Genomic DNA, 13,549 nt, shown 5'->3' with positions numbered 1-13,549 from the left:
ACTTCAGTGGACTTTTAAAAAACCGTATAAGAGATCTATAAATGATTATATGAGTCAGGACAAAGGACTCAAGACAAAAATAAATTGGGGAAGTACAAAGGAACTTTTTAAATTATTTAAAAATAAAAACCTATTTTATTGTACTTGTCTCTTCTACCACTTGCTTTTCTCCCCATGTAAGGATAATTAGAGAAAAAAATTAGGAATAGTTAGGGACCAAAGCAAGGAGGCTAATAAAGTACGGCCTCAAAATAAAGTCTTAGCAATGCATGAATAGGGAAACTTCCACAATGGGAGCCTAATTCTAAGTAATTTAGCAGCTTTAATTCTGTGTCATTCACAAGAAGGTTTTCATGACTTTTAATAAAGATAATCCTAAAAATCCAGACATACCAGTCTTCTGTATGATATCCATGGCCTACATATAAAATATTAAACAACAGCCATTCTCAGAATATCATCGATTTGATAAATTAAGAAAAAGACTACACATAGGAGAGGATGATTTTACATTAAAAATTTTTTTAAAACAAGGTAACTTTTTTTTTTTTACCTGGTTTTGTGAAAGTGGAGGATCATGACTAAATGTTAATCCTGCTTTAATAAGTGAAGTTAAAGCTTCTGCTCCCCATTCTCTCATTCGAGAGTTTGGATGCTGGCATACCTGAAGACAAAACATTGAACAAAAATTAAATATTTAATTTGTACACTTAAGCTACATATCACACATCAACTGAGAAAAGAAAAATTTAAATATAACATTTTGTATTCTTTCACATTTTAAAAATTATATGAAATGTTCACCAATAAGGGCTGAATAAAAAATTGTATCTAAAATGGAAGTAAGCTTACCTTCTGTATAAGGGGCAAAGGAAGCAATAGAGAGACAGAAAATAAAAGATGAAACTAAACAAGTCACAGAAAAAAAAGGATTTCAAAAAAGTAAATTATATCATCAGAGTAAACAAAAGCAGCAAGCTGATACTAAGGTTTCTAATCAGGCCAACCCTCATAATCAAATACTATGCTAAGATTTTAAAAACTTATTTTTGTGCCATTTGATGAGAATGTCTAGGACAAGAAAATCTACATTTTTCCTCTATAATAATTCATAAAAGTAATCCCAACAAAATGGGGAAAAAAAATAAAGAAAAGTTCAAGCTCATTTGTTTCTCTTATGAAGAGTAATACCTTTCCTAGTTTACTAAAATAATACAAAATGATCGTGGAAACTAAACCTAAAGTTCACATACACACGCATACTAACAGAAGCAACCATTACTGAGAATCAGCTAATTATTACCAGTCACTCCAACTTGAACACAAGAGTATACAAATCCAGATGAAATTCCCTGGCACTATCTACAATTAGTGATACCTAACACAGGCTTTTCCCTTTAGAGAAAAGCTATCTCAGAATCACAGGAAAGGTTATAAAGGAACAATGTTTATAATGAACTCTCAGCCCCAAATGCCTTAAAGTTTCAGAACTAGCTGAAACTGAGGTGGATCAAGAGACTCTGTAACAAAAGAAAGAGGACCCAAGCTAACAGCTAGAGGAGACTTCAGAGATTTCACTGATGTGTCACCCATTATCAGTGCAAAACACCAACCTATTCCTTCCCCAAGGCAATCATTGCAAAACTTTAGTCCCTAATGAAATACACAGACATAAAGACAAGGGGGAAAAAAGTTAATGTTGATTGTTCACATGGTCATCCAGAATCCGTAGTTCAATGTGTCTATCATTATTCTTAACAAAAGTAAATACGGCATTTAAGAAAAAAGAAGTTACCTCAAGTAGATGGCCAGTTAGAGGTCTCCAAAGAATTTCTATTCGGTGCATGTTAACTAGACCAGTTTCTAACAATTTGGCAACAGCAAAAAGAGATGGTTCCTAGAGAGAAAACATACTGCATTTTGATATTGTAAGAAATTTTTAGTACCTCAACTATAAATAAAACTGACGATACTCTGAAAAGCATGGCTATAATTAATATATAATTAGTATAAATTAGCAATAATCATAACAGAACCTTAGTTATCATGAGACAAGACTTTCTGAAACCCACCCTCAAGTATCCAGGATAGATTCTAATTATAAAATTTGGTTAGCAAGAGAATGCTTTCATGAGAAAAAAGTGAAAAATTCAAAATTATTCCAGACACAGAGTGGCTACTCTTCTGACCAGAAGGAAAGATGCATTCTGTTATAGACTAAACTGTGTCCCCTTAAAAAGTATCTATGTTGAACCCTACCCCCGAGGTGATGGTCTCTGGAGATAGGGCCTATACGGGGGTAATTAAGGTTAAGTGAGGTACTAAGGTGAAACTCTGGTAAGATAGGATTAGTGTCTTAAAAGAGGAGACACCAGAGAGCTTCCTGGCATGCTCTTGAGCACTCCTTCCCACCATGTGAAGACCCAGTGAGAAGACTGCTATCTTTCAAAGCAGGAAAAGAGTCCTCACTTGAGGACCACCATGCTGGCATCTTGATCTCAGACTTACAGCCTAGGCTGATTGATATATATTCTTACTAGTGCAGTCTTCAAATGTCCACGTTTTATGTGTGAATGTCAGGAAGTATGAAAAAATCCGAAAAGAAACAACAGAGACCAGGGGAAAGAAGTATAGAGTCAGGAATGAGGCAGATATTGGAGCTGTGAGTTTAGGAAATAACAGAAAAAATACCAGAGACAGGTGACAAACCCCTCTCCTCAGTTGCTAGCATTTCACCAACCAGAAAAGGAATCAGTATTGTTTTAAGACAAATTTGGCCAGGCTAACCTTTGCTGCATGCACTAATGTTACAGGCACCCTAAAAATTTGTGTGGTAGAAGAATGTACCATTGTAGAAACAGTATGATACAGTGGTTAAGACTGACATTTGTGAAGTTTTAATTGACTAGGACCTCATTTCAATTCTACCACTTAATAGCTATGTAACTTGAATAAGTTACTACTTTCACTAAAATTTTTTAAATTTTTTTAATGTTTATTTAAAAGCAAGAGAGACAGAGCATGGGCAGGGGAGGGGCAGAGAGAGGGAGACGCAGAAGTCGAAGCAGGCTCCAAGCTCCGAGTTGTCAGCACAGAGCCTGAAGCAGGGCTCGAACTCACAGAACATGAGATCGTGACCTGAGCCAAAGTCAGACGCCCAACCGACTGGGCCACCCAGGCGCCCCTCACTAAAATTTTTTAAATCTATATGATGGGGTAATAATATACAGAGACAACCACATGTTAGAAAGTATCTGGCAGATAATAAGTCCTCATAAATGTTGCCTAGTATGATTTTCTCCTCCTCCTCCTCCTTCTTAGCCCCAACATGGGGCTTGAACTCACAACCCTGGGATCAAGAGTCAGATGCTCTACCAACTGAGCCTGCCAGCCACCCCATTCTTCTGCTAATTCTAACCAGGATGAACACAGGAATCGTGTGGCATTTAAAAAAAATGTACAAGCTCAGAGCCTGGAGCCTGCTTCGGATTCTGTCTCCCTCTCTCTCTGCCCCTCCCCTGCTCACACTCTGTCTCTCTTTCTCCCTCTCAAAAACAAATAAACATCAAAAAAAAATTTTTGTTTTTAAATGTACAAATGCCCATACCTCATAACCAGATTCTTATTCAGAAAGCCTAGAATGTATTCCCGGCATTTGCATTTTTAAAAAACTCCACAGCAGACTTTGATGCATACAAAAGTTACAGCCATTAGTGAAGTGGTTAAGAAAAAAGCTCCAGAATGAGACCTATGTGGGTTCAAACCCAAGTTCTAACAATTACTAAATATGTGATCCCAGGCAGATTACTTAAACTCTCTATTTTCATATTTCATCTGTAAAAAGGGGAAACTACCGCCAAACCTCACAGAGTTGTTTTAAATTATTAAATTAAACATTTAAGTGCCTGGCATACAGTAAACTATTAAGAATATTTTTGTCATTGTTATACTGAGTTTGGTAATATGTCTGCACAAGTATCATCCACCACACCTTCTTTCAGGGAAGAATTTGCAAGCTTCATCATAAGCTACTTCTCAACACATTAGCAAAATTTCCTGAAATGAGGACCAAAAATGAGATGACTTTAAATCCACACTAAAGAACACTGATATATATATCTTTCATTTTAATTTTTTTAAATTTTTTTAATGTTTATTTATTTTTGAGAGAGAGAGAGACAGAGAGAGAGAGAGAGAGAGATAGTGATCATGAGCAGGGGAGAAGCAGAGAGACAGAGGGAGACCCAGAATCTGAAGCAGGCGCCAGGCTCTGAGCTGTCAGCGCAGAGCCCAATGCAGGGTTAGAACTCACGAACTGTGTGATCATGACCTGAGCCGAAGTCAGATGCTCAACTGACTGAGCCACCCAGGCACCCCAATATATATATCTTTAATCCCTAGAATGTTTAACTCACTCAGAATAGCTGACATTGTCAAAGTTTTTTTTAATAATGAAGAAAAATATAAAAGTTTCTAATTTTAACATCTGCATATTTATAATAATTTTTATAAAAAGCACAACTGAATAATAAATTGTTCTTTGCCTCCATTTAAACATTTTTTAATATTTTTATAACATTACAACATTAATACATGCAGCAAAGGTCAGCCTGGCCGTATTTGTCTAAAATTTTTATAGTTTTTATTTTTATAAATTTTTACTTCCATTCCACATTTATCACTTCGCTTTACAATATTAAATCCTAAAAGAGAGAAACGAGAATCCATGCTCAGGAACATAATCTCCATTCCAACGCATCCATTTTTTCAACTTTGTTCCTTCTAAGCCTCCCTGAAATATATCTGCTCCAACCACTCTCTTGAAATTGTATTCTTCCAGCATAATTATAAACATCAAATCCCTATTTTTTCTCAATTCTGATTGATCTTGACTTCTTGTAACATTTTTCTTTTGATTTCCATGAACTTGCTCTTTCTTATGTAAATTATACCATTCCTTCAATATCCACCTCCAATCACAAACCAATTTATGTTAATTAATCTTAATTCTTTTAGTAGAAATATGCACTTAGAAACATCTTCTATAACAGGACACTAAAGATTCACAGAATATGTCTCACATCACTTAGTATCTATAACTATTTATTTAGACTCTTATACCATTTAAACTGCCACTTAACCATGAGCCAGTAGTTCACATGCTGTTAGAAAGTAAAAATCTTAAATATCCTTTATATTTCTTAGCACTATCATGTATACAGTACACATACCATGGTTACTGAGTTAATACGTAAATTCTCAAGACATTACCACAGAAACTTGCTCAGATTTCATTAAAGTACTCTATTAAAAATATATTTATGCGTTGAGTTAATCTTAAAGATTCAGGATTATTAAGGATATCAAGAAATTTACTACTTTACTGTATTTTATATTACCCATGCCTTAATTTGGAGTAAAGTATAAAACATATTTTCAAACACCTACATGTTTATGTAATACTCTAACTATATGCTATAATATATGAAACTTCTCCTTAATAAGACCTCATTGGTTAATCTTTAAATGAGTCCTACAGATGACAAGCCACAATACAAAGAATTATAATTGAAGACTAAGCAGACAACATAATTTTGGATCTTACAGATACATGTTAAACAAGTTACAAAGCTGCATTCTCTGCTTTTTAATCATGTTCTAGGTATCTTCACTTATTTGTAAATGGTTACACCATATTTATTTTAAAACACAGAAGGCATTTTATTGTACAAAATTTCTAAATTATAAACAAATCCATATATTCTTGTGCTGTCCAAGTATAATAGAAAATGATATTTTGATTACAGAAAGAAATGCTCTTGAATGCCAATATTCAAAAGTACTATATTCTATTCATTCAGTCAATGAGTAAAGGAAAAATTTAATTTTCAAGGTAGGGAGAATCATTACCTTTACTAAGAAATGATTAGCTCCTTATTTCCATCCCAATGAAGGCAAGAGAAACTGAGACATATATATATTGCTTGACTTAAACCTTGTATTGTCCCAATCATAAATTGAAACTACAAATATTATTGTGACATTCTATGGAATTCATTTATAAATGTGGTATTACATATGTTCTTTTAAAAAATGTTTCTTAAAATATTCAGTACACAACAGAAATGGACACAATTTAAATTTACAATACATTAGACATATCACAAACCACGTCATGTCTTCTTCACTCCCTCTTCAACCAATAACCCTAAATGGCAAAGCGCAACACAGACTGGAAGAAAGTATTAGTCCCACTACTAAAATACTAAGATCACTATGAGTGTACATCTTATTTAACTCAATAATGTACCATATTTAAAACAGAAAGACAGAATATCACACCTTATTATTTCCATAGGCCATATCCATTGCTTCTAGGGATAAGGAGCAAAGTGCATTTATTAAATGATGCAATGATACATCATCAAGATACCTATAATGAAAATGAAGAAGTATGACATTCTGATCTAAAATATACAGCTAATAATATTTCTTTCAATTTCAAAAACTGATTCTTTTTTTTTTTAAATTTATTTATTGTTTAATTTATATCCAAGTTAGTTAGCATATGGTGCAACAATGATTTCAGGAGTAGATTCCTTAATGCCCCTTACCCATTTAGACCATCCCCCCCCCCCCCACAGCCCCTCTAGCAACTCTCTGTTTGTTCTCTATATTTAAGAGTCAAAAACTGATTCTTACTGTGAGCTTTCAAACAATCTTGAAAGTATATTGGAAATCACTGGTAAATCTGTCATCACTGCTGTTGTGAGAACCTAAGAGAAGAGTACAATTAAATGTAACATATGAACATATTGAGAAGCACAAATTCAGTAAGACTAACTACAGCTTACTGTACTGGGTCCTTCTACAGCTCTCCCAGGTTTCAAGGCACCACCACTACTAGGCTTTAATCCCAGAATCCATACAAGATGCTGTAAAATTAAAGAAAAAAAATAACTAAATTTGTAAAATTGTAAAAACCCTAATAACTAAAATTAAAAGTCATTAGTAACTCTTAATAACTAAAATTAAAATCAGAAGTAGGTTTCCAATAATTAAATTTAAATCGGTAACTGCTATTCATATAAAATACTTAAAACACCAAGCATAGACAGAATTTAGGCCATTAAGAGAAGCCACATCTTTTTTCTTTTCCAACTTTTCCTTCTTCAAACTTACTGTCTATTCTTTAGGCTTCCCCAAACTACCAACAGGCATTGCTTAATTTAATTGGTAGCACCTAGATATAAAAAGAACACTGATCTTTGACTCAGAGCCTACAACATACCTGTAGGGTCGCCAAGACAAGTTGCCATGATGTTCCAAGAACAGCTCCATGGCAGTGTGCCAAGTTAAGTAAAGTCCTCATACACTGGATATTTTTGGAAGTGAGCTATATTTAAATAAATATATATTTGTAAGAATTGTTATGCATTCTTGTAAAGCAGGATTATCATATTCAAATATTTTTTAAATAAAAAAACAAATATATTAAGAAAATAGGTGTGGATGGTTTGTAAAGAACAAATTAATTTGCTTAAAAATTGTGTTACCATCATTGTTATGATAATGTCAGTTGTCTTCTAAAGGTATCAATCATCCAAGTAAAATAAATAACTCTAACAACAAAATCTGGCAAACAAAAAGAAAGGTACAGGGGACAGAGTTAACATGGCAGAGTAGTATAGGGACCCTGAGCTTGTCTTGTCCCTGAAACACAGCTAGATCAGCATCAAGACATTTTGAACACCTAAGAGGTTGATCTCATGATAAATGCAACAATTTGCATAATATGAGCCAGAGAACTTGGCAGGAATGTCATGCAGAGGGGTGAAATAGGGGAGAGAAAAACCGTGGAGCTGCAGAGTAGGGTGCCATTTTCACAGAGAGAGGGCAGAGAAAGGGGGAGAGCTCAGAGCATCAGGATTGCTCAAAAAAAGCACTCCCCACCCCGACAGAAGCTGGAGAGAAAGAGAAGGAAAGAGTGAGAACACTCACAGGAAACTGGACAAAACATCTGTTCTCCAAAACCATTAATGGAGAGAGGGGAAAGGGTTTCAATACCACCAGGGTTCTATAAACAATGGAGCGCAATGTCTGAAGGTTCAGAGATCAGTGCCTGACGATGCTCCAGTGAGGAAGTAGGGCAAATCCCCAGGAATAGGCAATGTGGACTGGGGATCCATGTGCAACACGGAGAGAAGCGGTTCTCCTGTCTGGAGTGCATTTGATAGAGGCTATCTGTCCTCCCCATCGGCAAAAGTCCCAGTGGACCCTGGAGAGCTGTCACATTTACTGATAGTAGAACAAAGGCACCAGAGTGCAGCAAAACTGGCTGGGGTATGATTTACCAAAAACTCTGAGCCATTGCCACTGCATGATCGTACGAATATTTTCTAGGGAAAGCCAGCATCTGGTGATTGCTCAGCGAAACCCTCCCCCCAGAGAATCAGTTCAGGTCAAAGATGAAGGTGTCTGTGAAGTATGGGGTTTTGAAACACAGCCCCATCTGAGATAAAACTGTGGAGGGAGGCATTACCTGGCAGGCAGACAGCTTGGACACAGACAGGGTAAAGGCAAGGAGCAGACAGAAGCCTGATACAAAGGAGGGGTACTTGATCACGCATCTGTGAGGGCACGAAATTCCTAATCCAGAGACTAGAGAGCTGGGTTAAGCTATTTTCACCCCTCGCCCATGCATTCGCAGACCAGGACTGACCCCACTGAGCTAAGCAGCACCACCAAGTGAAGAATACAGCTGATACACCAAGCCCTGCCCACCTGCGTCCTCCAGAGACATCCCCCAGAAGACTAGCACAAATCCTCTCCACGTGCTTAGTCTACTGACCATAGAGTCCACGTGCGTCAAAGTTTCAGTTCTAGGGGCGCCTGTGTGGCTCAGTCGGTTGGGCATACGACTTCGGCTCAAGTCATGATCTCACGGTCCGTGAGTTCGAGCCCCGTGTCGGGCTCTGTGCTGACAGCTCAGAGCTTGGAGCCTGCTTCAGATTCTGTGTCTCCCTCTCTCTCTGACCCTCCCCCGTTCATGCTCTGTCTCTCTCTGTCTCAAAAATAAATAAACATTAAAAAAATAAAAAAAATAAAAAGTTTCAGTTCTAGGGGAAACTGGATTTAACTTTATTCAGGTTTTGTTCTGTTTGCTTGTTTGTTGGTTTGTTTTCTTTGCTTCTATTTTTGCTTATGCTGTTTTCTTTTTTCTTTCTTTTCTTTCTCTTTCTTGGATACATAAAGAGCAATTTTTATCCTATTTTATTTTATTCTATTATTAAACATTTTTTAATTAATTTAAAATTTTAATTTAATTTAATTTAAAAAATTTTACTTTTTTTCCCCTCTTTTTTCTATCAAACCTCTCTCCACAAGAAGACTGAAATACACCTAAGATCTGGCTTCCTTTATTTGATTTTGTTTTGTTTTAATATTACTTTCTTATTAACTTTTTTCTTCCTTCAAAATGACATGATGAGAAATTCACCCCAAAAGAAAGAAGAGGAAGAAATGATGGCCAGGATTTAATCAACACAGATATAAGTAAGACAGTCTGAACTAGAATTTAAAACCATGATTATAAGAATACTAGCTGGGGTTGAAAACAGAATAGAAGACACCAGGAAATCTCTTTCTGCAGAAATAAAAGAGCTAAAATCCTGTTAGGATGAAATTAAAAATGCTATAACCGAGATGCAATCTCAAATGGATGATATGACGGCAAAGATGGATGAAGCAGAGCAGTGAATCCGTAATTCAGAAGATAAAATTACGGAAGATAATGAAGCAAAAAAAAGAAGGAAACAAAGGTGAAAGATCACCATACAAGACTTAAGAGAACTGAAAGATTTATTAAGGAGGAATAATATTCATATCATAGGAATCCCAGAAGATGAAGAGAGAGAAGAGGGGCAGAAGGTTTATGTGAGCAAATTATAACTAAAAACTTTCCTAATCTGGGGAAAAACACAGACATCAAAATACAAGAAGCACAGAGAACTCCCACTGGACTGAACAAAAACTAACCATCACCAAGGCATACTGTAGTCAAATTCACAAAATACACAGACAAGGAGATGATCATGAAAGCAGAAAGTGAAAAAAAAGTATTTAACCTACAAGGAAAGACAGATCACGTTCATGGCAAATCTGTCCAAAGAAACTTGGCAGGCCAGAAAGGAGTGGCAGGAAATATGCAACATGCTGAATTGGAAAAATATGCAGCCAAGAATTATCCAGCAAGGCTGTAATTCAGAATAGAAAGAGAGACAGAGTTTCCCAGACAAACAAAAACTAAAGGAGTTCATGACCACTAAACTAGTCCTGCAAGAAATTTTAAGGGGGACTCTTTGGAGAAAAAAAATGAAACAAAACAAAAGAGACCAAAAGTAACAAAGACCAGAAAGGACTGGAAAATGTCACCAGAAACACCACTCTACAGGTAACACAGAGGCACAAAATTCATATCTTTCAATAACCACTCTAAATGTAAGTAGACTAAATCTTCCAATCAAAAGACATAGGTATCATAATGGATAAAAAAACAAGACCTGATCTATATGCTTACTACAAGAGACTCATTTTATACCTAAAGGCACCTGCAGATTGAAAGTAAGGGGATGGAGAACTATTTATCATGCTAATGGACATCAAAAGAAGGCCAGAGGAGCCATTCTTATATCAGACAAACTAGATTTTAAAACAAAAACTGTAACAAAAGATGAAGAAGGGCATTATATCATAATTAAGGAGTCTATTCACCAAGAAGATCGAACAATTGTAAATATTTATGCCAACTTGAAAGTACCCAAACACATGAATCAATTCATCACAAACATACAGAAAGTCATTAATAATAATACAGTAATAGTAGGGGAATTTAACACCCCACTCTAGCAATGGACACATCATCTAAGCAGAGAATCAATAAGGAAACAATGACATGCTGGACCAGATAGACTTAACAGATACATTCAGAACATTTCATCCTAAAGCAGCAGAGTACACATTCTTCTCAAGTGCACATGGAACATTCTCCAGAGTAGATCACATAATGGGACACAAATCAGCCCTTGACAAATACAAAAAGACCTATACCATCCCATGCAGATTTTTAGATCACAAAGCTATGAAACTTGAAGTCAACCACAAGAAAATATTTGGGAAGATCACAAATACTTGGAGATTAAAGAACATCCTACTAAAGAAAGAATGGGTTAACCAAGAAATTAAAGAGGAAATTAAAAAAAGTACATGGAAGCCAATGAAAATGAAAACACGACAGTCCAAAGCCTTTGGGAAGTAGCAAAGGCCGCATAAGAGGGTAGTATATAGCAATCCATCCCTTCTTAAATAAGGAAGAAATGTCTCAAATATACAACTTAACCTTACATCTAAAGGAGCTGGAAAAAGAAGAGAAAATAAAGCCCAAAACCAGGAGAAGGGAAATAATGAAAATCAGAACAGAAATCAATACTGAAATTAAAACAAACAAACAAACAAAAAACAAAAAAAAGGGAACAGATCAAGAAAACCAGAAGCTGGTTCTTTGAAAGAATTAATAAAAATAATCAGACTTACCAAAAAGAAAAAGGAAAGTACCCAAATAAATAAAATCACTAATGAAAACAGAGAGATCACAACCAGTACTGCAGAAATACAAACAATGATTAGAGAATATTTTGAGCAATTGAATGCCAACAAATTGGGCAATCTGGAGGAAATGTAAAAAGTCCTAGAAACATATAAACTACCGAAACTAGAATAGGAAGAAATACTAAATTTGAACTGACCCATAACCAGTAAAGAAATTCAATCAGTCATCAAAAATCTGCCAACAAACAAGAGTCCAGGGCTGGATGGATGTCCACGGGAATTTTACCAAACATTCAAAGAAGAGTTAATACCTATTCGTTTCAAGCTGTTCCCAAAAATACGATGGACAGAAAGTTTCCAAACTCATTCTATGAGGCCAACATTACCTGATTCCAAAACCAGACAAAGACCCTACTAAAAAGGAGAATTATAGAACAATTTCCCTGATGAACATGGATGCGAAAACTCTCAACAAGGTACTAGCAAACTGAATCCAACAATACATTAAAAGAATTATTCACCATAATCAAGTGGGATTTATTCCTGGGATGCAGCGGTGGTTCAATATCCACAAATCATTCAACGTGACACATCACATTAATAAAAGAAAGGATAAGAACCACATGATCCTCTCAATAGATGCAGGAAAAACATCTGACAAAATACTTCATTCTTTCGTGATAAAAACCCTCAAGAAAGTAGAGACAGAAGGAACACACCTCAACATCATAAAGGCCATATGCAAAAGACCCACAGCTAATATCATCCTCAATGTGGAAAATCTGAGAACCTCCCCCCAAAGGTCAGACACGTAATAGGGATGTCCATTCTCACCACTATTGTTCAACATAGTACTAAAAATCCTAGCCTCAGCAATCAGACAACAAAAAGAAACAAAGGCATACAAATCGCCAAGGAAGAAGTCAAACTAGCACTCTTCACAGACAACATGATACTCTATGTGGAAAACCTGAAAGACTCCACCAAAAAAATGCTAGAACTGATACATGAATTCAGTAAAGTCACAGGATATAAAATCTACGTACAGAAATTGGCTGCATTTCTATACACCAATAATGAAACAGCAGAATATCAAGGTATCGATCTCATTTACAACTGCACCAAAAATCATAAAATACCTAAGAATAACCCTAACCAAAGAGGTAAAAGATCTGTATGCTGAAAACTATAGAAAGCTTATGAAAGAAACTGAGAAGAGACAAAGAAATGGAAAACATCATGCTCATGGGTCAGAAGAACAAATACTGTTAAAATGTTAATACTACCCATAGCAATCTACACATTTAATGCAATCCCTACCAAAATAACACCAGCATTCTTCACAGAGCTAGAACAAACAATCCTAAAATTTGTATGGAACCAAAAAAGACCCCAAATAGCCAAAGCAATCTTGAAAAAGAAAACCAAAGCTGGAGGCATCACAATCCCGAACTTCAAGATGTATTAAAAAGCTGTAGTCATCAAGAGAGTATGGTACACAAAAACAGACACATATATCATTGGAACAGAATAGAGAATCCAGAAATGGACCTACAAATGTATGGCCATGTAATCTTTGACAAAGCAAGAAAGAAAATGCAATGGAAAAAAAAAAAAGTCTCCTCAGCAAATGGTATAGGGAAAACTGGTCAGTGACATCCAGAAGAATGAATCTGGACTGCTTTCTTACACCATACACAAAAATAAACTCAAACGGATGAAAGACCTGAATTTAAGACAGGAAACCATAAAAATCCTAGAGGAGAAACAGGCAACAACCTCTTTGACCTCGACCACAGCAATTCCTTACTAGACATGTCACTGGAAGCAAGGGAAACAAAATCAAAAAAGAACTGTTGGCACCTCATCAAGATAAAAAGTCTGCACAGCGAAGGAAACAGTCAACAAATCTAAAAGGCAACCAATGGAATGGGAGAAGATA

The 13,549-nt window shown here is 35.8% G+C and overlaps 1 protein-coding gene across 8 annotated transcripts in view; it reads right to left on the bottom strand.

Annotated features, from left to right (window-relative positions):
- MON2 (MON2 homolog, regulator of endosome-to-Golgi trafficking) overlaps positions 1-13,549 on the bottom strand; it is a 121,008-nt gene that overhangs the window by 43,325 nt on the left and 64,134 nt on the right. For 6 of the 8 annotated variants that reach the window (XM_045464954.1, XM_045464959.1, XM_045464956.1 and 3 more), the window contains 7 exons: positions 7,292-7,396; positions 6,855-6,935; positions 6,703-6,776; positions 6,343-6,433; positions 1,796-1,897; positions 853-855; positions 554-664 (listed from right to left, as the gene is read on the bottom strand). In XM_045464954.1, coding sequence (XP_045320910.1) covers positions 554-664; positions 853-855; positions 1,796-1,897; positions 6,343-6,433; positions 6,703-6,776; positions 6,855-6,935; positions 7,292-7,396 — 567 coding nt within the window. The remainder of the gene's footprint in view (positions 1-553; positions 665-852; positions 856-1,795; positions 1,898-6,342; positions 6,434-6,702; positions 6,777-6,854; positions 6,936-7,291; positions 7,397-13,549) is intronic. The other 2 variants (XM_045464957.1, XM_045464955.1) reach the window with 1 other exon arrangement.

This window comes from Leopardus geoffroyi, chromosome B4, assembly GCF_018350155.1.
Source record: "Leopardus geoffroyi isolate Oge1 chromosome B4, O.geoffroyi_Oge1_pat1.0, whole genome shotgun sequence".
Taxonomy (NCBI): domain Eukaryota; kingdom Metazoa; phylum Chordata; class Mammalia; order Carnivora; family Felidae; genus Leopardus; species Leopardus geoffroyi.
This window is presented reverse-complemented; position numbering and strand designations above follow the sequence as displayed.